This window comes from Coturnix japonica, chromosome 4, assembly GCF_001577835.2.
Source record: "Coturnix japonica isolate 7356 chromosome 4, Coturnix japonica 2.1, whole genome shotgun sequence".
NCBI classification, from domain to species: domain Eukaryota; kingdom Metazoa; phylum Chordata; class Aves; order Galliformes; family Phasianidae; genus Coturnix; species Coturnix japonica.
In genome coordinates, this window is record NC_029519.1 from 21,888,810 (window position 1) to 21,912,699 (window position 23,890).

The 23,890-nt window shown below is 36.6% G+C and overlaps 1 protein-coding gene across 5 annotated transcripts in view; it reads left to right on the plus strand.

Moving 5' to 3' along the window:
• Window positions 1-252: 252 nt before the first annotated feature.
• PALLD (palladin, cytoskeletal associated protein) overlaps window positions 253-23,890 on the plus strand; it is a 170,403-nt gene continuing 146,765 nt past the window's right edge. For all 5 annotated transcript variants that reach the window (XM_015860905.1, XM_015860903.1, XM_015860904.2 and 2 more), the window contains exons 1-2: window positions 253-408; window positions 3,413-4,447. In XM_015860905.1, the coding sequence (XP_015716391.1) occupies window positions 3,414-4,447 (1,034 nt within the window). In that variant the 5' untranslated portion in view covers window positions 253-408; window position 3,413. The remainder of the gene's footprint in view (window positions 409-3,412; window positions 4,448-23,890) is intronic.

Below are 23,890 nucleotides of genomic sequence, written 5' to 3' on the forward strand. Positions count from 1 at the left end.
CTAATATTGAGCAAAAAGTCACATCCTAGATTTCAGAATAATTGTTTAAAGCAGCCTTTACTGTGTTCATCAAAATATTCATTTAAATGATTAAGTTATCTGAATTTCTGAGTAGTAAGTGCACAGAACTTTGTGCTACTTCCAGGCATAACGTTACTTCTGCTGGAATTCCAGATAGTGGCAGTCTGCTGAAACATGAGTTCAGCTACCAAATATAGATGAGTGGGTTAAGAATTACATAGCCACATAGGACAGATGTAACACACAAGCCAGTCTTCTCAATGCTTACTGGGGACCAAGCAGTCTTTGGAGAATAGCTGGAGCCTGCTCAGACAAAGAAGGGGAAAAACAACGTTACCTGCTACTAATTATACTTGAGACTCCACATATTGTCCTGTCCGTTATAAGGTCTGTTTTATATTTTATGCCAAGTCTAATTTATTGTAATTCAGGGAGTAAATGTGTGGGGTGTCCAGAAGTTTAATAAGTATTTTCCATTTTTTTATTTTTTTTTAAATCTTATTTTATACATTTCTGTTTTAATATTACTCTGTTGAACAGATTGGCTTTGGGTTGGATTTTTTTTAGGTAATTATTTTTCATCACACAGTATTCCTAAATTCAGGATGCTTGTATTTGTCTTGAACTGAGACCTTTGCTTTTCTGTTTTCCTCTATTTTATTATTTGTCTCTTGAATATCTTAATTTGATAAATCCTTCAAATGTTTTCTGAGATGGTTATAATCTAGTATGCTTTGAGTTGGCTATTTACCATATTGCTTCTTACAGCATCTACATTATTTTGTGAAAAAACTGTTTAAATGGCATGATATTAAAATGTTGCTTTACTTGTGAGCAATTTTAAAACATAGAGCAGATAGGTATACTTAAATAGTTCATACTTAATAATTCTGCAGGTAGAGTTAAGCAGTCTGATCTGCTTAACTCTAACTGCTTAACTGATTTTATGTTTGTTTATGTCTTTAAATGATATAGTATATGGCTTCACACATTACCTAATGAGTAATGATGATGAAAACAGTTATAAATATTCTGTAGTGTAACTTGGAGAAGATAGAAATAGCATTAGATATTTCTAATCATCATCTTATATGCAACTTGATAGGGTTCATGATATCACCTCCAGTCTGCTGCAATTACAAGTCACTCTAAAAGAATAGAAGGTTTATATATTATAATTTGAATGACAAAAAAGTGTTTGTAGTGGAAGCATTCATTCACTTATCTGAAGCAATATATTTAGATCTATTTTTGGCACCAGAATTTCCTCACAGAAGCCACTAATCAGCACTGGAAATTGCCAATAATTAGCATGTTTAAATTCATCAGGTTTATCTAACTACTCTGCTATAGATTGATTTACATGAATTTGAACATCTAGTGATGTTCCAGTAGTGATAGTTCCTAGTGATAGCCAGTAGGTTTTTCTAATGAATGAAAATACTGCATAAAGCTGAGTGTTAGGAAATATAACATATTCATTTCAACCATTGTGTCAGAGTTGGTAGTAACGAGTGAAATTTTCCATTGGCCTGTAACCCATGGAAACAACAGAGTAAATTGGGTCTGGAAGTCTGAGAAGTTTGTCTGAATCCATAATGTATCACTTTTAGTTGGAAGCATGCCAGGAAGCAGTGCGAATTAGATTTAAATAAAGATACCATTTAAGCAGAGATATTCACAATAACAAATCATCCAAAAAGAAAACTGGTTTATTTGTTTGTCTCAATGCAGTGTTTTAAAATCTAACTAAGGTCTCCAGATTTAACCCTTTGTTTGCAGGCATCCATTAAGGTAATGCCAGAACAGCTGAGCCTCTAGACCAACTGTGTTCTTGGCTTCTGAGATTCATTCTTTCAAGCTGCTGTATGGTAATCAAGTGTACTGTATATCCTTTTTTAGATTATGTTAACAATGGATTGGCATAGTTGCTAAATTTCTTGCCCTGTGAACTCAGATAAAAAGGAAGAAAGATGTAATACCATCAAAGAAGACGCCATCAAAGACGCCGCCTGTCAACATATTCTATAATAACACATTTCAAATCCTAAAACACTTCGGTTTGATTGTACTTCTCTTTTATGCATTGACTTGTAATCTGTTGGCAAGACAAGTAGAGATATCAAGAGATGCATATGCCAGGCCAAGAATTCCAATAATCTATCAGTCAGTTAACGAATACATGCCGGGTAGGCCCCAGGGAAGTGACTAAAGGTTATTGGAGCTTGCACAAGCTGATGTAAAATATATCTGAGTGCATTTCATGAGTGCCAAGCCACCTATATTTTGCTGAAGAAATGCTTTAGAGCATTTAGAAGGAAAAAATGTTTTTATGAAAATCTTGTGTAGAATTAATCTCACCTAAATCATCATCAGAAGAGAACTGTCAAGGATAATTAAAAATGTTGATGTTTGACTGAATTAAGTAAATTGCAATAGAAGTGGTTACTTTTAAGATCAGATCATCCACACCCTGGTGACCAATATGACACACAAATTTCAATAAGTGGGGTTTCACACAGACTTTTGCCTTGGGAGAACAGAATTTTCTCTTTCTGTCTTATTTCTGCTGGCTTTACAGGAGCAGGCAACACTCATTTTCATCCTGACATTATATGAAAGACTGAAGATACTTCTGCACTTCATGAAACTTGTGCAGAGTATACATTATATGCTCATGCATGGCAGGATGATATATGGGTTGTGAAACGTTTCCTCTGTGTTGTGTTCCTAGCATGTGGTAGTTCAATATCCCACTTAAGTGTTTAGGAAAGGGGAAGTATATTTTACTAAAAACTAGCACATTTAAAAACAGCAATACAAGAAGAACAATAGTATTAAAAACATTGCCAATATTAATAAAAATTGGTAACTTGTAAATTCTGATCCAAACATCCTGAGCACTTGTATATGTGTACATTCCTATAGTGGTTTCAACTAGAATAGTGTTTTCTCTCAGAATCTGATGGATAGCAATGCCCCGTGAGGGAGAAAATAATAAAATGGAAATTATCATAACTAAACACAGAATAAGTATAATAGAATTGCTGTGAGAGAATAAATTGCTAATACTGATCCAGCAGAACTGAGCTTGTGCTAATGTACCGAGGAAGGATGTTTATAGAGTCCTGAAGAAAGATGAATGAGGAAAAAAAACAACTCCTAAGAGCTCTTATTTTTATCTAGAAAATTTGTAGCTCTGCCTAGTTTGGAATTTTAAAATCCAAATCAAGGTTTACTTCAAGTATTACGCACAACAACCGGGTTTCCACTCTTTTCCCAATTTTGTGTCTCGTTTATGGGCTTCAGAATACAGCAGCCTTCTTTTTACTGAAAATTTCTGTTGTGCCACTTTTTTGTTTTGTTAAATAACTGTGTTTGTGTCTTCCAGCATGCAAGACAGAAGTTGTGGCCAGTCATTGCCTCTTTCCTTAGTGCAGAAGGAGACCTACTGTGCAGAGAGGGGCATCAATAAGGGATATCCTAAAGATACATCAGAAGCTTCACCATGCCATGACTTTTTCTATGATTCCCTATCTGGCATACAGAATGGAGAATTTTCTAATGAACTTTCTGCCTTCCTTACCCAGGAGGAGATTTGTAAGAGCCTTGACATAGCTCGGGAATCAATTGCCAGTTCCATGAAGGAGGATCAGAAAACAGCACCGGAGTTCACTCATTTCAATACTTCCATTTCTAGTGCTTTAGAGCATGCTTCTTTTCAGGATACCAAACTGCATGAGCAAAGTGCTTTACAAAGGTCTCAAGCAAGCAGTCTGACTTCATCTTCGGCAAGTCACATTCCTCCAGTGAATCAAAAAGAACAATTCACCTCACCTAAAATGGCAAGTAGTTTTGTCACAGTCTCCAGGAAGCAAGAAAGCACCTCACCCTTGCTAGCTGCTAGTCCCAGCTTTATTAGAAATCTGAAACATTCGGAAAAACGTGCTTCAGGTGTGCCCACCACAAAGTCTGAATCAGCATCCCAGGGAGAAGTTCCTTTCAGGAACAAGCTGTGTGACAAAGCTGCCACGTTCATTGAGGAACTGTCATCTATATTTAGAGAAGCAGCAAAGACAAGGGGCCGAAGTCCTGATGGGGACTCTTCTCCAGACAGTGGATACCTGTCACCAAAAAAGAAACAATCAACTCTAAGTACCTCAAGGAATAAAGACTTCAACAATCCACATCAAGAGACTGAGCCTGGGCCAAAATTATCTGGGGTTGATCTCAATGGAGAGCCCTGTTCTGAAAAGGAGAGCATCACACAGAGTGAAATGGTTCTTTGCCGCCCTTTCATCAACACAGAAGACGATCAGTCTTCACCGCCTCAGTTCACTCAAAAGCTCCGGAGTCAGGAAGTTGCTGAAGGAAACAAAGTGCTACTGGAGTGCAGAGTTGCTGGCAATCCAGTCCCTGATGTCAGGTAAGTATATGCCTTTAGCAAAGTCTCTGGATATCATCTTCTAAATGCAAAAGATACCTGAGAAAATGTATCAGCGGACTTACTTGGAAGTAATAGTAACATAAGAACAGCATTCAGTTTATAAGCATCTGAAATAATAGATTCAGGCCTCTTTAGATCTCTGGAGTGTTTCATCGCTTGGGAAATAAGGTTCCACTTGATTCAAGAGTCACATGGCGAAGTTAGAAATCAAAGTGACTCTAACAGCACTCTTTGTAACTTAATTCCTTAATGTAAGCAAAAGAATTCACAATTTTTCCCCTGAAGTGCATGCGTCAGTCTTGGAGATACATTTCTATTATCAAGTAATTAGAATGGTTCTAAGCTTCATACCAATAAAATCTGGAGTCTTTAATATGAGAAAAAAATGAACATTTCAGGCCAACTATCATTTTTTGTGAGGCTTTTCCAGCAGATGTTAAGATGGTCCCCATTTCAAAAGTACTTTTGATACTTTGTAGTGAAGTTTATGTGCACACGGTTCTGTGTGATAACAAAACTAAAAAATAATTACTACACTCCTTTTATTATTATTTTTACATTCTTTGTTAACTTGTGTTTATAACAGTTCAAAAAAACTATCTTCGCAGTAGCAGTGAGGGCTTAAGTAACTCATAATACTTCCCATTGTCTTGCTTTCCTTCTAAAGCTGACAGAAATTAACTTTAAAACCAGCACTGTGCAGTATGTGTTTGTCACTTTACAGCTCTGAGACTTAATGCTAGTTATGATTGTTTAACACAGGTAGATTATATGTCTAGTTTAATAGTCTGTCATGACCTATTTTGGTTTAAAATCCTATGAGAATTTGATAGTCCCTTTGATAGAAAGGGAAAGTTGTTTAAAAAAAAAAAATCCTGTTAGGATGGGAGAGAATTTGTAGTTCCTCATTCAGAACTTTTTGTAAGGTTCTTTAGTTATATCCAAATACAATTATTCAAAAGTTCTCAGCATTACCTTAAAGGAACCTAGAAGTCACCTTCCTGTAATACTTGTTCTGCTTTAAATTCCTACGTACCATTTGCTGAGTTGTCTTTCAGCACTTTGAAATTAATAACATTTTGTACTAAGTTACCCCAGGTTGCCTGATAATACAGTCAGATGCATCAGCCCTGCAGCTTTGCAAGCTTAGGTGTTCATATCCATCACTCACTGAACAGTATCTTCATGCATACCATAACTGAACTTCTCCTTTGAAATCTGCTTTTTAAGATCTGTACCTTTGGTGCAGGTTTGCAGAGGGAATAAACAGTTATCATTTTATTGCTGGATTAGGTAATGTACTCTTACTAATATTTTTGAGTTGTAAAGTAGAGTAATAGCAATGGACAGAGGTACGACCTCTAAGGAGTAAAATAATACATTTTCACCCTAATTTACCTGTGTATGCAGTTGGTATTTAACCCAACCAATTAATCCTAGATTCTGTCTGCAGTCACTGGACAGAAACATAAGAATTACTTACTTCACTGTTTGCTAACACTGCCAGTAGAAAGAAGGCAAATAAGTCTGAACACTTTGTTATAAGCTGGTTATACAATAGATGAGGCAAGTCCCACACATCCTCACTTCTCAGTGCTAACAGAAGGCACAGAGAAAAAGTTCCTTGGCCAACTCTTACCCACAAGTAAAGCTAAGAGAAGGAAAACAACTGAATTGCTTTTATGTGCAGCTGATATTTCACCTTGATATATATTTGCATAAAAAGAGCTTAGTTCTTTTCCAGTATTTGAATTTGAAAAACATCCACACTTCCATAACTTGAACAGCAAGCTTATAACATTTCTCAGTATGAAAGTGAGAGTGAGTTTTAGATATTAGTTATCAAATCATTAATTAGACTGCTTAAGTCCCATGAGTTGAGACAGTGCTTTTTTACTAGAAAAACACTGTTTCTGTTCACTTGGATGTTAGCGCCATGGTTCTGTTATGCTTTGGTAGATACATCAGCCTTAGGGAGTTATGAAATGTATTTTGCGAGGTGAAAATGATCTTAGAATGGGCTACAAATAAGCATGGAAGATCTTTACAAGTTACAAAGCTGCAAAGCAAATCCACTATACAGAGCATTGTGTCAACAGGCATTTATTTTAATAAGACAGCAAAAAAAGTTCTGGTGCCATTCAAATCTTGTGCTCTATTTCCTGTAATCGATACAAAAGCCATTCTGTTGAGAAATTATTAAGAGCTGTTGATTTCTTTTATGAAATACAGACAGCAGAGTTTATGCCAGTTTGACAGCAACAGTATAGCTGGAGTTTTGTAAAAGCAGCAACACTGTTGCAGTGTTTCAGTATCTCATTGTCTTTATGTTATCTGTGAGTCTTCTGTGGTATGACTACAGAGCAGAACTAAAGTAGGTAGTTGTGTGTAAGCTCTGGCACTTACTTACGTAAGTATTTTCCAGTATTTTTACATTTGTTTCAAAGACCAAATATCAAGATAGTGACAAGAAATCTAGGGAAAAAAAGGATATTCTTTGTTTTTTAATGGGAACCCTTCTTTTCTGAAGGGTTCTTGCAGAATCATTAAACGAGAAGGGAAGAACTAATGTTTGAGAAGAATAAAAACACCACCAAGTTCACTGAATCAAAGAATGGTTTGGGTTGGAACAGACATCAAAGATGATGCAGATTCAGCACTCCCCTGCTATGTTCACAAATCAGGCTTCCCAGGGTCCCATCCAACCTGGCCTTGAATACTTCCAGGCATGGGGCATTACACACATTCTCTGGGCAACCTGTTCCAGTGCCTCAGCACCCTTTCAGTGAAGAATGCCCTATTTATATCTAATCTAGATTTACCTTTCCTAAGTTTAAAGCCGTCATCCCTTGTCCTATCAGACCCTGATAAAGAGTCTCTCCCCATCTTCCCTGTAGGTACCCTTTAAGTACTGGAAATATACACTGAGGTCTTCCCTGAGACTTCTCCAGACTAAGCAAGGTCAGCTCTCAGCCTGTCTTCACAGGAGAGGTAGTTCAGCCCCCTGATCATCTTCTTAAACTCCTCTAGACCTGTTCCACCAGGTCCATGTCCTTTTGCTGGGGGCACCAGAACTTACAGTGAAGTAGAGGGGGAGAACCCTCTCCCTCTCTTGCTGTTCATGCTGCTTTCGATGCAGCTCCCTGAGCTGTAAGCACATACTGCTGACATATATTCAGATAGCAGTACATGGTTTTTAAATCAAAAATATTTTAAAGTAATCTCATCAGTATCAATATGTGAAAGTTTCCCTGGCTTGTTTCCCTTTTTGAAAACAATAATTTTTCTTCATAGCTCACAGATATCATCACTGCTGACTTGAAACAAATACAGTTCATTCCAGTTTCTCAGTTTGTTTCAAAGCTTCTCAACAGTTCACTTATAATTTAATGTTATTATGTTCAATAAATATTAATAGTTCAATAATTAACAATTATTTTAAAAATCTGTAAAAATGGTGTATTTACTACCAAAAAGGAAGAATTGCTTTTCAAACTTGCCACTAAAAATACATTTTCATTTAGTCTTAATTTCGTTGTGGTTCTTAAATAATGAAATACTGCAACTGAATAAAGCTGCCCTGAGGATTCACGGTGCTGTCAATAAAATTCCGCACCTTGACCTTGCAATCACGCTCGCTCGGCTGAAGAGGTCGCTGTCACAGCACGGCCAGGCTTCTTACGGCCTGCATCGCTTTTAAGGACGGAGCAGGACGAGGGGGCAGCGCAGAGCTCGTTATTCAACACGTTCCTATAAACCCTCGGCAAAGGGAAAGATTCACCCAGCGGTCAAGATGCCATGCTAAGCGTGCAGGGGCAGGGCAAATACTTGAGTGTAGTTTGGGTCAGATTAAGTCCTAACTTTAATTCTTGAGGAAAGGAGGGTGTTCTTTCCTATAAAAGTTCAGAGAACACAGAAACAAACTTCGTGTTGTTTTAGATTCTAGATTATAATTAAATTGCAATATAAAAATACTAGGAATTTACAAACAGATACATAGTATCACACACACAAGCCATTTCCCCTCATTCCACAGCTGAAACAATCTTATGGAGCACCCTGAATGTCTGCTAAAGAGCCGATGTTGCCGTGGAATAGAAAAGTCTATTTAAAACCGCTGAGGTGTTGCAGAATGTGTGAATAGTACTTGCTGTCTGTGCTACCTTCAGAAACCTCTCTCTAAATTTGGTGTTTATATCATACACAGAAACAGTCAAGCAAGCACCAGTGAGGCAATATTGATTGATATTTCTTTTGTGTTTCAGTAATGAAAAAAAATCTAGCTTTCTGTAGTGCTGTACTGAGACATTTCATTAGACTAAATTCCTGATCTGTAATGCCTTTCAAAAACTATTTAGAATGTAATCAGATGAATTGGAAAGATTTAAATATCCGCAGTTTTCCTATGAAATGTTCAGTAGGAAAACAAAAACAAAAACAATCTGTTTTTCATGCTGTTTCTGATTTCAGGTAGGGAAAACGCATGTTATAGGTAGCATTTAGTTTTGTTTCGTAAACTACTCCATGTAAATTTTGCAGTTATAATGAAGTATTCATGCTTTAGTGGGACACACAATTATGTTAGTTCTGCAGGAGACTTTAACGATTCTTACTTATTTCTAATAAAGTTTGAGTAGTGTGTGTATGTGCATTAATAGAAGGTTTAACAAGATATTTGACAATACTAAGCACTCTTAACTTGAAAAAGTATGTTTCTTGAGTTTCTCATTTATTTCTTCAAGCTTTTTAATAGTCATCTTCAGAACTGTTACTTCTCCATTTATAACTTATTATTTATTTAAAATCTTAAATATACACCTTAATGTTTAGAACCACCTATCCAGGTGCTTCAGGTCCAACTTTTCAAATACTTCCAGGTATTTGAAATGCTAAAATTTCAGGTATATGAATTAATTGAAATGCATACCTTTATTGTACAAGTTGGAATAATTAATTTTGATTGATAACAACCAAATATTCTGTGTCACTGGGGTGCTTTTTTTTTGTCTTGGTCTATTGTCTAAAAATATAGAGGACAGTATTTCAACTGAGCAGTTCAAGAAGTGGGCTCTTTCCTAACTAACAAGTGAACTAACAATTCCAAGTCCAGATTATGGTAACAGGATAATTTGGGGAAATTTTACAAAACAGTTTGCTTATTCAAGCATAGCTTAGGCTCAGAAATTCATTGATGCTACAAAATCAAATTTAAAGACCCCAAACTGTGAATGTGTGAAACTGTCAGGAGGGCAATGTTTCTTCATTTGTTTGGTGTTGTTTTTTGTTTGTTTGGTTGGTTTGTTTTTTGTTTTATTTTTTTGGGTTTTTTTGGTTTTTTTTTGTTTTTTTTTGTAGAATCCCGAAGGAGGAGCTATAAATCCAGGTTATTTGTATGCTTCATTTATTGTTTGTCACTATAAAACAGTTTTGACTACATGATATGCGCCTTTCTTCATCTATATTACATATAGTCTGTATATTAATAGTTTTCTTTTTCTGAACATCGATGTCTCTGTCTTGATGTATTTCTCCTAATATTACTGAAAGTTTAAAAAGAATCTCAGAAAGAATCCCTCAGTTCACATTTTCTTAATTCTTTTGTCTCTATCTCTCTACAAGAATATAGACCTAAACTTCCTTTCTAATGCTCCACAAAAAAATATCAACTACTGTTAGTTAAAAAATAAATAAATAAATAAATAAATAAATTTTTTAAAAAGTATAGTTTAAATTGATGCCATACTTGAAGAAAATGTGAAAAACTTAAAGTATATTATTGAAAAGTACTCTTCAAAAATGAGGAATGTACTCTCATCTGCAGAAAGAATATACATAGCTTTTGACTTGTATTTACATAGGAATTGAATGAGACTTGGACGAATGACAAAATAAGATGACACTGTATGTCTTCTGAAAGCTCTTTCACTGTTCTAACTTGGTCCATGTTAAATGTATTTAGTTTGTGGTGATTTTTGAGGGTGTTTGTTCTTTTTTTTTATTATTTTTTATTTTTTTTAAGATTTAAAAAACTGAAAAGAAATAATTTGAAAATACAGACTTCCAAAAAAAGTGGGATGAAAACACTAGAGGCGGTATTCCAAAATGCTGCTTTTACTTCGTATTTCAGCATTTACTTTTATAAATCCTACATATAATCTCTGGCCCTTACCATTCTTGTGCAGATCCTCAACAGCCAAGAAAGCTTGACAGTGAGGAAATAAATTACTGATGTATTTGTCACAGACTGATTGAAAACACTGATCTGTGAAAACTAAAACTAAATTTGGAGGTTGAGTAGAATAGGGGTGGGAGTATACTCATGTTTTAGGAGTGGACCTAAATGGAATGGAGCAGAGAGGCTTTTCATGAAGAGAAGTGTTTGCATTTAATGCTTTTGCTATCATTACCTATCAAACTTCAACAGGTATGCAGTACTACTCCAAATCCTATTTAAATCATTATGCTTAATATACTTTGACATGTTTGCTCATTTGCCTAAAGGCAATACCACTTATTGAATTGTTTAAGATTCTTAAGGTTAATTGCAGCAGATTAATAACGCTATTTGAACAGGACATACTTTTGTAAGATACAGTTTATTTCTTTATAAATATAAACTGAGTAAATACAATTATTACTTTGAAATGTAATGCTTTAAAAATTCTTTCATAATGCAAAACTTTAATCATATCTGAAACATGCTTGGTAAATGCATTCTTGACAATGTGAACGCTAGCTTTAGAGACCTTGATGATGACATCAAGCAAACAAAACTTTTCTGCAAACATCACTGATGAATGGAAGTATTAGAGTTCATTCAATTAGGACTGACAGGACCTTGGAGAAGACGGAAAATGCTATTGGCTTTTCAAATATAATAGACAAAGCATAGAAGAAACTCTTAAGCAGCAGTGAAAAATTAGATTGTTTTATTAGTTCTAGAACACATCTATTTGATTTACTGAAGCACTGCCTAGTGAAGTGCTTACTATGGAGCAAGCACCAAGAACCTTATTTTCCTTAAGTTATATGCTACAGTTACTGCAAAACTATTCAGTGGAGTACAAACCTCAAGAATAGTAGTGTGAACCTGTATACATTAGACTTCCTATGGGAAAGGGTAATAAGTTAAAAGAGCCTGGGAATTTGATGTAATTATTAGGTAGGATCATTCAAAATACTACTCTTTTCTTCCCCACAGCAACCTACAGGTGAAAGCAAGTAGAGGATTAACATTTTTGTGTAACAAGTCCATCATGAAGATGTTTCATTTAGTATAACACTAACGTGTATCTTCAAATAACTGATTTTATTGTTCCATCATATTAATAATATATTGCAGTGCATATATGCATTAATCTCATTGAAAAGATAACTTTTTGTATTTAAGTGGAATTTCAATACTTTATAAACAGCTCGCATAATATATGAGCCACTTCAACTTATCTCCTCTTATTTCATAAGGATGTGCTTTTCAGATGGCCAAGGAAAAAGGAGTAGGCATATGGTTAATCTTTTGTTTATGCTGCAACTGACTGGTAACCTGGATAACTGAATTCTTCTAATGTTACAAGAGATTTGGCCCAGAAGTAGATCACTTTTTATGGGAAGACCACTTAAGTGTTTGCTCTGTGAGTAGCAGAGGTTAGATTGATGTAACTGTACAAGCCTGAGCTGAGGGCTTCATTCTTCTATAAAGTCGTCTTGACAAGTCTAAATTGAAAACAAGCCCCATAGAAGACTGCTTAACATTTGGACACAATCTAACATCCTTAGCAGTTTGTTCTTCCACTATCTTTTTTTTTTTTCTTTTTTTTTTTTCCCTCCCCTGTGAGAAGAAAACACTTTTATACACAAGGTAGAAGAGAGGTTCCGGTTTTATTAGTTGGTTTCAGGATTTGTTTTGCTTTGTGTTTGGTTGTGGTGTTTCTTTTAAAAAATAGAACGGTTTACAGTAACCCACTACTGTAGTTACATATTCTATATGTCTGATGTTGAATTGTAAATGCCATTATGAGTTGGCCTACAGATAACTCTTCATAATACCATACTTAAGCCCAAAGATCAAGTGGAAACATGGATCTCATAATGGCTATAATCCACATTTAAAGATTTAAATTTGAACTGGGTTTGCTTAAATAACTTGATTATTTGGGGGTGGGGGGGGGGGAATCAGTCCACACAAAAAGCAATTCTCGCAGCTACCCTGTGGAGAGTTCTCATACCTATAATGATCACTGTGTAAGATTTATGTTCCTAAATCCTTTGAGTTCTTTCACGTACCGTCTAATTTCAGTACTATGTGGTATAACATCATTGAAGATAACTATCTTCTTCCAAACTGATTTTATTTTTTAATGTATAGTCTCTTAACATTCATTTCTTCATTTGTAAGCCTTTTTAATTAAATGTCAATGTTATGTCTTCTAAACTATAATTATTTTTAACTGATCATCAGTGAAGCAAATGAGAAAAGGACAATACTTCTCCATAACTCTGTATTAGTTTACTCAAGCTTAGAAATCACTGCTGCTAGAAGGAATTCTTCTGCAGATATTAGAAAAATAGAACATCCTGAGCTGGGAGGGATTCAAAAGGACCATCAAGTCCAACACCTGGCACTGCCAGGACCACCCAAAATTCAAATCCTATGTCCAGCACCATTATTCAAACTCTCTTAACAACAGCAGCTCAAGGCTATGCCCACTGACACGGGGAGCCTGTTCCAGTGCTTGACCACCCTCTGGTGCAGAACATTTTCCTAATACCCAACCTAAACCTCCCCGATGCAGCTCCATCACGTCCTGTTGCTGTTACTACAGAGCAGAGCTCAGTACCGCCCCTCTGCTCCCTTGTGAGGAGGTAGACAGCCATGAGTCTTCCTCTCAGCCTCCTCCACTCTGGGCTGAACAAACAAAGGGGCTTCAGCTACCTCTCATTCTTCTTGCCTCTGAACCCCTCTCTAGTCCTCCTTCAGATTCTCTCCAATAGTTTTATGCTATTCCAAACCAAAACTGACCACAGAGCTCAAGGTGAGTCTGCACAGTGCAGAGCAGAGTGGGGCAACCTATTCCCTTGACCGGCTGGCAGTGCTGGGTCTGATGGCCCATTTTTGTTGTCAGGACACACATTGCTGATTTAGAGAGAGCTTGAGTTATAAATAAGAAGCAGTATAATATAATCCAAACTGGAATGCTGAATTTATTTTTTTACATATTTCCCATATGCTGCATACAGCATAAGCACATTACAGTCTTTATCAACTAATATCAAGGTTGATAAGATCTAAAGTCTTAAATTTATTATCCTCTAGGACAACAAAGATTTAATGCTAAGTTTATGACTTGCTTGAGATGTTGGTACAGTCTTGTTATTGTAGTGAAAAGTAAGGGAAAATGCCCATGGCAACACAAACGTAGATGTTACTGTCTGCTTTCTGCCTTTTCTTTAAATTTTTTTTTTACTCTGACTCTTTTTCCAAAGCCACTTCTGATGGCTTTCAAGTTTAACTATGGAAGGTCAGAACAAGGGAAGACTTGATTCTGTCCGAGCTTCCTCAGGCTTGCCATTTGGCTAGAAGGAATCTATAAAAGCTTATTTTCCACAAATTCCCCAAGATGTAATTTAGGTTGACTTCACCTACAAAGGAAGTAGGTGGGGACAGTGATTTGGAGTTCGCTGAGGAATTGTTATAGTTGCCAAGAACTGCAATTTTGGAACATGCTACTGACTGCAAAGTCAGTGGATGGTGATTCAGTTTTAGACTAGCATCTCTCTTCAATTCTCAGAGGATATCTAAATCACTGATTAAAGCACCCCTCCAACAAATTTTTTAATAACAAAAATACAGCCTAAATACGATTAAGTTAATCTCTTGTGGGATAGAGGAAACACCACTCTTGTCTGGGTAAGTGACAACATGAAAATTGGATGCATATGAGTTTACATAGTGTAACATTACAGCAAAAGCTGCTCCAGAACACAAGAGTGGCATAAGACCCATGGCAAATAACTGTATTAACTGATGTAGAAATTGACTTTGAATAAAGGCCTTCTCTAATTTAATGATTATGCAGGCTCACTGTATTGCTCCTCATAGCTTTGGTTCTCAGAATTACTATTCTTAAAGTGATGTGAAGACAGAAATTATATATTTTGGGTTGATAAAGAAAATGCAATACTAAAGTTTCCATGGCTGGATGGTGTTGTATTAATAACCTTTAACAGGATGCAGTAACAATTCTAAGTATACTTTCTTACCTTGCCTCCTGCTTATTTGGAAGATGGCAGTATCTCAGCCTTCAGCATAAGGTTGGACTGCCCTTGGGAGCACCACTCTGTTCCAGTGTTGTATGGATCAACCCAGGGTAAATAGTTGGGCTATGTTTCCATCCCTGAGGCAAATGGTTCTAAGTATACTGAACACCCCTCCAAGTGAAAGCAAACTGTGGCTTACGTTCTGTGGCAAAAGGAATGAAGAAAAAGATACTAACAGTGTCAGTTTTGGCACATCATTTGGCTGTTTTTGACTCCAGTTCATACTGGAGTTCTAATATGTCCGACACAGCAGCACTATGGTGGGTGTATGGCTTCACTCAGGCCACGGCAGTCTACTGTCAGCCTCCATTCTCCACTGACTTTACGCACTGAACATATGGGGCAGTTAAAAAGTGAGTTTTATTTATCACTCCCTGACTCTCTAGTTGACAAATCAGCTTATGAATGGAGAGCAAGGAATCCCTGTTAGTGCAGTACTGCCATCTGTGCACTGTTTTTGTAGCAGTCAGTACCTGTTGCTCTTCCACTCATAGCAACCCCACAGCAGAGAAATCTTTTGACAGGCCAGGCAAAACAGACAGCTGCTTAACATCTTCTGTGTCTACAGCAACTATTCTGAAAGCCCAATGATATCCTTTTGGATCCTTAAAATATCCCCTTCTGAGGTAATTGAAGCCGAGTATACATGGAGCCCCTGGACTAGTCACAATAGGTTGCTTTTTGCAGAGAGGTTTATTTTGGCCTCCAACACAGTCCACTCTTGGGAACCTTCTGCCACTCCAGAAATATAAACTGATTCTGTCCAGTAGTGCCTGAAGTGATGTGCCAGGCCATCAAATCTGCACAATCCAATACATGCTATTACCCCTTTCCCCATTTTCTCTTCTACTATTGCTAGTTACCTGGGAGAAGAGGCTGAACCCTACCTCACCACAGCCTCCTTTCAAGTAGTCATAGAGAGTGATAAAGCAAAGAAAGACATGGTGGTCTTGAAGTAGGAGAATTTCCTCACTGAAATTCTGTTACAACCTGTTTACCTATTTTTAAGAGACAAACTGGTAAGCAAAAACTAGGCCACTGTGGAAATAAATGGACTGTTTGCTGCCTTAAGAACCACATGGAGTATTCCTAAGGTGCACAGATAAGAATGTCATACCTGACTTGCCATAATTCAAATTGAAATATCCCCTTTCAATATTTATTGAAATTTGCATAGTAGTTGCTGGTAGTTCTGTAGCTGTACTTTTGATGGCATATCTTGTTTTCCCATGAAATGTACTGCAACAGCTTCCTTCACTGAGGAGTGACAGTGGTGAAATAAGCAACCTGTGATGCCCTACAAGGGCTCTTCTGCTTTCTTGATGTGCCTAATAAAGCTTCTTGGAATGCAGGTGTCTGACAGAGAGAAACATGAGGAACCACCAGCTCTGTACATGAATTTTCCCATATAGAAAATGAAAGAACCACTCAGGTGGGAAAAGACCTTAAAGATCATCAAGTCCAACCACAACCTAACCATACTGCCTTAACTGTAACAACCCTCCATTAAATCATATCACTGAGCACCACATCCAAACAGTTTTTAAACAAATGCAGGGATGGTGACTGTATGGGAAATTGGTAATCACAGCCTCTGATTAATCAGCTGAGGCAAGTGTCGGGTCAGCTGTAGGAGCACAGGTGAGAATAACTTAGCTGTGCTCCTGGAAGGGGTGTAGCTTGACTCCACCTCCTTTAGACCTCATTTAAGGGCTGACCACCACTAGGGAATAATCTCTTGGAGATTGCTCCTTGGTGGAGACTGCCTCAGTGCTTCCTAGCAGACTGAAGTCTTCCATTTGGGTGAGTTTTTCCTGTAAATAACCTCTTGGATATTTACTACCATCTTTATGTTATTGTCACCATACAATAACCTTTTGGATATTTACTACCATCTTTATGTTATTGTCACTGTACAGTGATTCAACCACCTCCTTGGAAAGCCTATTCCAGTGCTTAACAACCCTTCATGTAAAAAGGTCTTCCTGATATCCAGCCCAAACTTACCCTGGTACAACCTAAGGCCATTTACCCTCATCCTGTCAGCAGCAAAAAGAGACCAACCCCGCTCTCACTGTAAGCACATTTCAGGTATTGAAAGAGAGCAATATGGTCTCCCCTCAGCCTCCTCTTTCCCAGATTAACCAGCCCCAGTTCCTTCAGTTGCTCCTTGTAGGACATATTCTCCAATCCCTTCACAAGATTTGGTGCCCTTCTTTGGACCTGCTCCAGCACCTCCATGTCCCTTCTGTACTGAGGTACCAAAACTCAAGGTGGGGCCTCGCCGGTTCTGAATACAGGGGCAGGATGACTTCCCTGGTCCTGCTCACCACACCATTCCTGATATCAAGCCAGGATGCTATTGGCCTTCTTGGCCACCTGGGCACACTGCTGGCTCATATTCAGCCAACTGTCCATCAGAAAACCAAGGTCCCTTTCTGTCAGGAAATGATAGAAAGCCAAGACATTCTGTAAATTAACAGCACAAGAAAACTACAGTACATGCAACCATAATGCATTTATATGTAGGATAAAAGAATTGAATAGCCACTACTTGGAAGCATTAAAGGTACCTTAGTTACTACTTTTTTTTTTTTTTTTTTTTTTTTTTTTTCCCCAGTTCAATCTGGTTTTGGCAGTTCTTTAAGGATCCCCACTGTTATAGACAAATTTTCTTATCTCCTGCTCAGAAGTGATGGAAATGAGATGCAGAGCTTCCCAAAAGAAGTTTTAGAAGGAATACCACGATCTGACTGCCAACCACAAGCTTGTAACCTTTACTTATTTATCTTAATTAAACTAGAGGTAAAACACTATAGGGAAGATGTGATGACAATCCCACACAATAGAAGACATGAAAATCCCAGTGTTTTATGTTAAACTCCTTATCTGTTTTACAAATGGGCAAATCTTGTTTAAAAAATTAATAATTCACCTAAAAATATATTAAAGCAGTAACTTGTTTTGTGGAAGAACATTCAGCTCTACTATCCATGCCTCTTCCCTTTCCATAAATCCTGCACAGGAATAGAAATTTCTTTTTATAGAAGAGCAAGTATCTTATTGAGAAATCGTGTAACTTTATCACATCACGCCTTATATTTGTCTACCAGGACTTTATCGTCTCTTCTTTCCTATTTTTTAGTTATTCAGTAAGCTTCATTTTTGACATTATGTAACTATCATCCCACCCATATGGGATGAACTTTGAAACGTTTTCATGCTTTTCCACAGACATAAAGAGAGGAACTTGAAGCCAGAAAAATAAAGTGCAAATGATGTTTCCAAGTTTTGCAAATATGTCTGAATGCTGGGTTTAGAATTTTTTTTATATATTACTTATATGTGATTATATTATTCCTATAAATGTCTGTTTGGGGCTGAGATTCCTTTGCCTTTTCAATTTTCTTATTTTCTGCTTCATGAAACCTTATACCCTGAGAACCCTTTGAGGGTAGTCATCACAGATCTAATAGAATACTTTTGATTTTTATCACAGCATGAAGGCAAAGTGAAGAAATGCTGAGATTCAATGATGTTTTTCTTCAGAGTAGCTACTTAAAAATGCCAATGGAAAAATGTTGACCTGTTTTAGGGCCAGATATTGGTTAGAAAGGAAGTATTTTGATTACATTGTAATAACATGAAATATTGCCTAGATAATGAAAGGCAAGAGGATAAAGTCTCTTACCATATAATCTTTTTGGTCATCAGCCAGAACAGGAAATTTTCTTTGGGAGAGTGAAGGTATCAAGTAACTTGAAAAGTAATATATTTTTAGAGACACTAGCTTCATTTCACACTGCTTTCTAGAATTAGATTGTCACCTCAAAGAAAAGTCTTTTTATTTGAAAAGCGGTCTGTATACTAACTCTTTCCTTTTCGAATATGCTTTAATTAGACAAGGAGAGAGAGAAAAAAAAGGTACAGAATATAATTGTTTTAGGAAGGACTTTTAGTACTTGCATACCATGTTGTGCTGGAATATATACTAGAGAACAGTATGCTCTGTAGTTCATGACTCAGTAGAACAAACATCATCTGTAAGGCAAGCATTAAAATAACATATTTATGATATTACACTTAATAGACTCTCAGCACAATCTATGTCAGTAACAAATCCTGAAGTGTACAGTGATTACTCCTGAAGTTATATTCTGCTTCTACTGTTTTTTGCTCCAAGTGCATTTGTTAATTCTTTTAAGTCCTTGTGGAAAGACTGTATAGCACCAGGGGCCAGGGGAAGGGGGAGGTCTTGGATGACTGAAGGGATTAGAAATCCTTTCATCTTGGAAGTATTTTGGTTTCTTAAAGAGTTTTAAAATGCATTATATTTATTGTACAGAAAAATAGTATCCTTTTGAAAATTCAAATATGAAAATTGAAACATAATGTTACTGAAGACTACAACTTTTGTGCACCATTCTTTTTATGTGGGCAAAGCTACCACAAGTACATATAAGTAACCTCTACATTAGAGAGCGTGCTTCAGTTTATAAAGCTTTTGAAATGTCATTACCTTTACTGTATGTACTATCACTTATGATATTTGTACTTCTTGTCTAAGTGAATGACTCAACTATCACAAATATTCACAAAACTTAAAGAGGTAACTGTAGGATGCTGGGCAGTGAAGAGTCAGGCCCATTACCATTCTCTTCCATCAAGCCAGTCTGTTCTCACCTCTTGTTGGGGTTAGATGGATGTTGCAACAGAAGGTATCACTGATGGGATTGTGGGTTCTATGCCAGTCCCATGCAGAGATCCAACCATGAATAACATGAGAGAATCAGCAGGTAGTCATGTTAGTACAGCGTGCATTCTGATTCACGATGCCAGATTCTGTAATGACATCATATTAGAATTTTTTTCAATGGGACCACCCTTAATTGTTTCTATCTTTTGAAAACATGCTGACTACAGTGGCATCTTTAACTTCAAAAGTTTCACACAATTAAAAGGTTGTGAGAAGGATTATGTGACAGCTAAGGATGTGAGGTAAGTTTCTGTGCTTTTTTTCTTTTTTCTTTCTTTTTTTTTTTTTTTTTTTTTTTTTAAGAGAGGAATGAGAGAAAATTAGGTGTTTGGTTTGCCTAAATTCAAAGAAAGCTGTTCCCAATAATGTATGTATTATCCTGCCAGTTCTTTAGGGCATAGTTTGAAATGTGATACAGGGCAACCTTTGTGCTAGAGATGAGCCTTTTGCCACACCTATGAAAATCCATCAAGACCTAGCCAAGTTGCAACCTGCAATTCTTTCTACTTTTATATGTGGTTCCATGATTGAGGAATTTTGCCCTAAAGCAAAGATGATGTTTTTCAGCTGCAACTGAGTGCAATAGAAATGCTGCCTTAAATATGTAATGCATTAAGTATTCACTGAAAAAAATAGCTCCTCAATATTTCAAATTCAAATTTTGAATTGTGTATTGCAAACCCATTTTCGAGGCAACTATAGCACCTTTTACTTCACAGTATTAACTCAGAAGTTACACATGAAATATCTGTGCAAAAGAAACAAGCAGATAAAAAGGCCATGAGATATCAATAATTACTAAAACTGGGTACTTTTACAGTCATTGTATACTAAAGAAGTTTGTATGTGTTTTTGATGAAGCCAAATTTGTGGAAGAGATGAAGCTGAAATGGGCAAACAGACCTTTTCACTCTTTTAGATCCTCCCTCTTGCCCTTCCTATGGCATTAGTAATTGGGTTAATAATTGAGATCTGCTAACAGTCTCATCATTTCTTCTCCTAAATGTTGTTACCATCTCAGTGAATTCTCTTAAGAGTTTGCCGTTTGGCATTTCTTAACATCTGAGTGCTGAATTTCTTAGCAATGCTTTTTAGTGTACTAGGCTTTCGTGTAATGTCTTTGCTTTCCAAATATAGTACCAAAAGTTCAGAACACTAAATAATTCTTCATGAGATCTATAAAGTCAGCTTGTCAGACACACAGCTGCTCCAGCTGACTTTAAAAAAATAAATAGATCATAAACTATAAAACTATTTGAGAATGATTATTTAACCTGTGGGTTAAATTATAAAAATACTCATATTCTTTGTACCCTTGGAAATACATGAGAAATCATTCTTCCAAATCTGCCAAAAAACAAGACAACAAAGATAACATGCAAATTAAAAGTTCTCTGAAATGATTGCAAGGCATGAATTTGACATTCTTCAACCATGTAAAAACTATCAGTTTTAGATGTGGAGATTATTTTATTGTCATGTTTTATTTAAACAATAGCCCTCCTTTCAAGCAACTTGGTTCAGTCCTGTTAGAGGGCTGAATTGGCAATGACTTCTCTCTACATACCAAACAGCAGATATTGTTCCAGTGGTCCACAGTAGCCAATGAGATGCAGGGCATATTGAGGCACCCTTGCTTGCACCAACAGCACTGTACTGTAATTCCTTCTCCTGACAACCTCCTCCCCTTTTCACTGACGTTAACATTTTTAAAGTATGATCTCATCTGCAAATTGTAAATCCTTGGCACTTTTTTAAGAGGAATGTATTGCAAAATGCTGAGACTTGATTCACGAATAATTTAGTAGGAAGGATTTTAAATTCTTCATTATTAATAACTTATACATAAATTTAAGATATTTACAAAATTTTATTCATAATTAGACTTATCCATTCATTTAGAAATATGTATTATTGATACAATTTTTGATGCAAAATTTTTTTTTTACCCAAAACCACTTTTATGTTATTGTTGAATTGTGTATAGGCATATTATTGTTCTACTTACCACTGGTCATGATGATCACATAATGATTTCAGTAGGGTAATTAATGTTAACTTCATCAAAATACAGAAAGGTTGCAAGGATATTGTGGTTTCTCCATGTGGTCCTTATAGGTGATCTGTAACATTAAACTTAAAATTGAACAGGATTGAAAAGTTTAAAGCTCCAATACTCGTACTGTTGTGGTGATTGCTTCCTTCTACTCAGCTCTTGTGAGGCCCATCTGGAGTACTGTGTCCAGGCCTGGGGCCCCCAGTACAAGAAAGGCATGGAGCTCTTGGAATGGATCTAGAGGAGGGCCACCAAGATGATCAGAGGGCTGGATTCTCTCCTAAGAAGAAAGATTGAGGGAACTGGGCTCGTTTAGCTTGGAGAAAGCTCCAGAGAGACCTCATTGTGGCCTTCCAATTTTTTACATATAAACAAGAGGGAGAACGACTATTTACATGGGTTGATAGTAATAGGACAAGGGGAAATGGTTTAAGTGTAAGACAGGGGAGATTTAGGTCAGATACTGGGAGGAAGTTTTTCACTCAGAGGATGGTGAAGCACTGAAACAGGTTACACAGAGAGGTCATGGATGTCCCATCTGTGGAGGCATTCAAGGCCAGGCTGGATGTGCCTCTGGGTGGCAACCCTGCACATAGCAGGGGACTGAAACTAGATGATCTTTGAGGTCTTTTTCAACCCAGGCCATTCTGTGATTCTATGATTCTATGACTCTATGAAAACTGTATCATTTTACATTGTGTCTGTACATGTTTATTCTTGACCTTTCGGAAGAACACTTAACAGACATTCAAGCCCTGAACTTCATAGTTTCCTATGGAAACAAATTGAATTGTATCATTTTAATTAACATTTATAGTCTATGCTTTCCACATCTTAGTGACAGATTAACATATCAACAGAGTGATAAAATGAGATTAAGAGGTAGACAATCTTCTGTTATTATTAGGTCTTGATGTTACAGAGAAGAAAGCAATTTGATCATGGAATGTTGCTAGAACAATTGAGACTTTATTCACTTTATGGATAGGTAGTTACCTATTGTAAATTATCATCTCCCCAGGCCCAGTAGGCACAACTGACAGATTTTGGAAAGGTGTACGTATGATGTTACGTAGTAGTTTGTTTCATTATTTGTTTTTTAATATTGTTTGTTTGTTGTTGTTGTTGTTTTTAACTTATTAAAACTAATTATGTATCATGCAGTAGCATCTCAGACTAAGTGTTTATAATCTCATAGACTAATTCATTCAAATTCTTTAGAGAGCATAAACAATGCAGCAGCCTTGTTTTTCGAAGCAGTGGGCATTTTTTAATTTGAAGATATATTCTGCCATTGTTGAAAATATGGGACAAGCACTGCTTGAACTTGAAAGAGAATTGATAGCTGTTTTCACTTCTGGATATCCCCTCTTAGTAACAGGAGCAGCAAGTGCTAGTGAGATCCAATGACTTTACTACTAGAAGATGATTTGAAGGGACTGAAATGTAGCCTCTGTGCTTGTGTTGGCCAGAATAAGCAAAATACTACTGTTTAGTATGATAATCTGGGTATCTGTTGCCTCCAATTTAGAAACATGAGAACAAAGGCCTTCCTATGGGGAAAAGTGCAAGTAAACTTGTAAAACAACATGAAATTCAGGTGAATGCATTGCATTGTGTGGAACACCCATTACATTATGTGAAAAAAAATACTATTCATTCTTATTCCTATTTGGATTTAGAAACCAATTAAAAAAAAAATAAAATCTGCTGAAGATGAAGCAACAGAGATTCCAGTGTCAATATAAGTCACTTCGTAGGATGAAGTCTGACACTGGAGAGACAGCTGGAATGGCAGTGTCCATAGGTACTCTAGAAAATAGTGGGTTCTAATTTTGTGTTCTGTATATACAGAAATGTAATGGAAATCATTATTCAGTAAATTTCCTGACTATTTTAACTAGTAACCCGCAGTTGAAACTTTTTCCATTGTGTCTCTATACATGTTTTATTTTTTAAGATCGGTATCTGTCATATCTTCTAAATACATAGGCATTATTCTTAGTCACATTTTTCAAACTACAAATATGCATTCCAGAAATACATGCTCTCTTTCCCAGAGGAATATGGAAATCCCACTGCCTAACTGTACATGAGGTACTCTTAGAGCTTGAATAATAACCTTAGGATCTAGAGCAGCTAGAGAGAATTTCCCTTCAGAGAGCTGTCAAGGAGGAAAAACTATGCTGGGTTGTGGGGGAAGTACAAGGAATATAGGACAGTGTTAAGCTGGTAAGCAGGTATTGGCTAGGAGTTTCTTACTTTGGCAAAATATATTAAACTGGATGCTCCA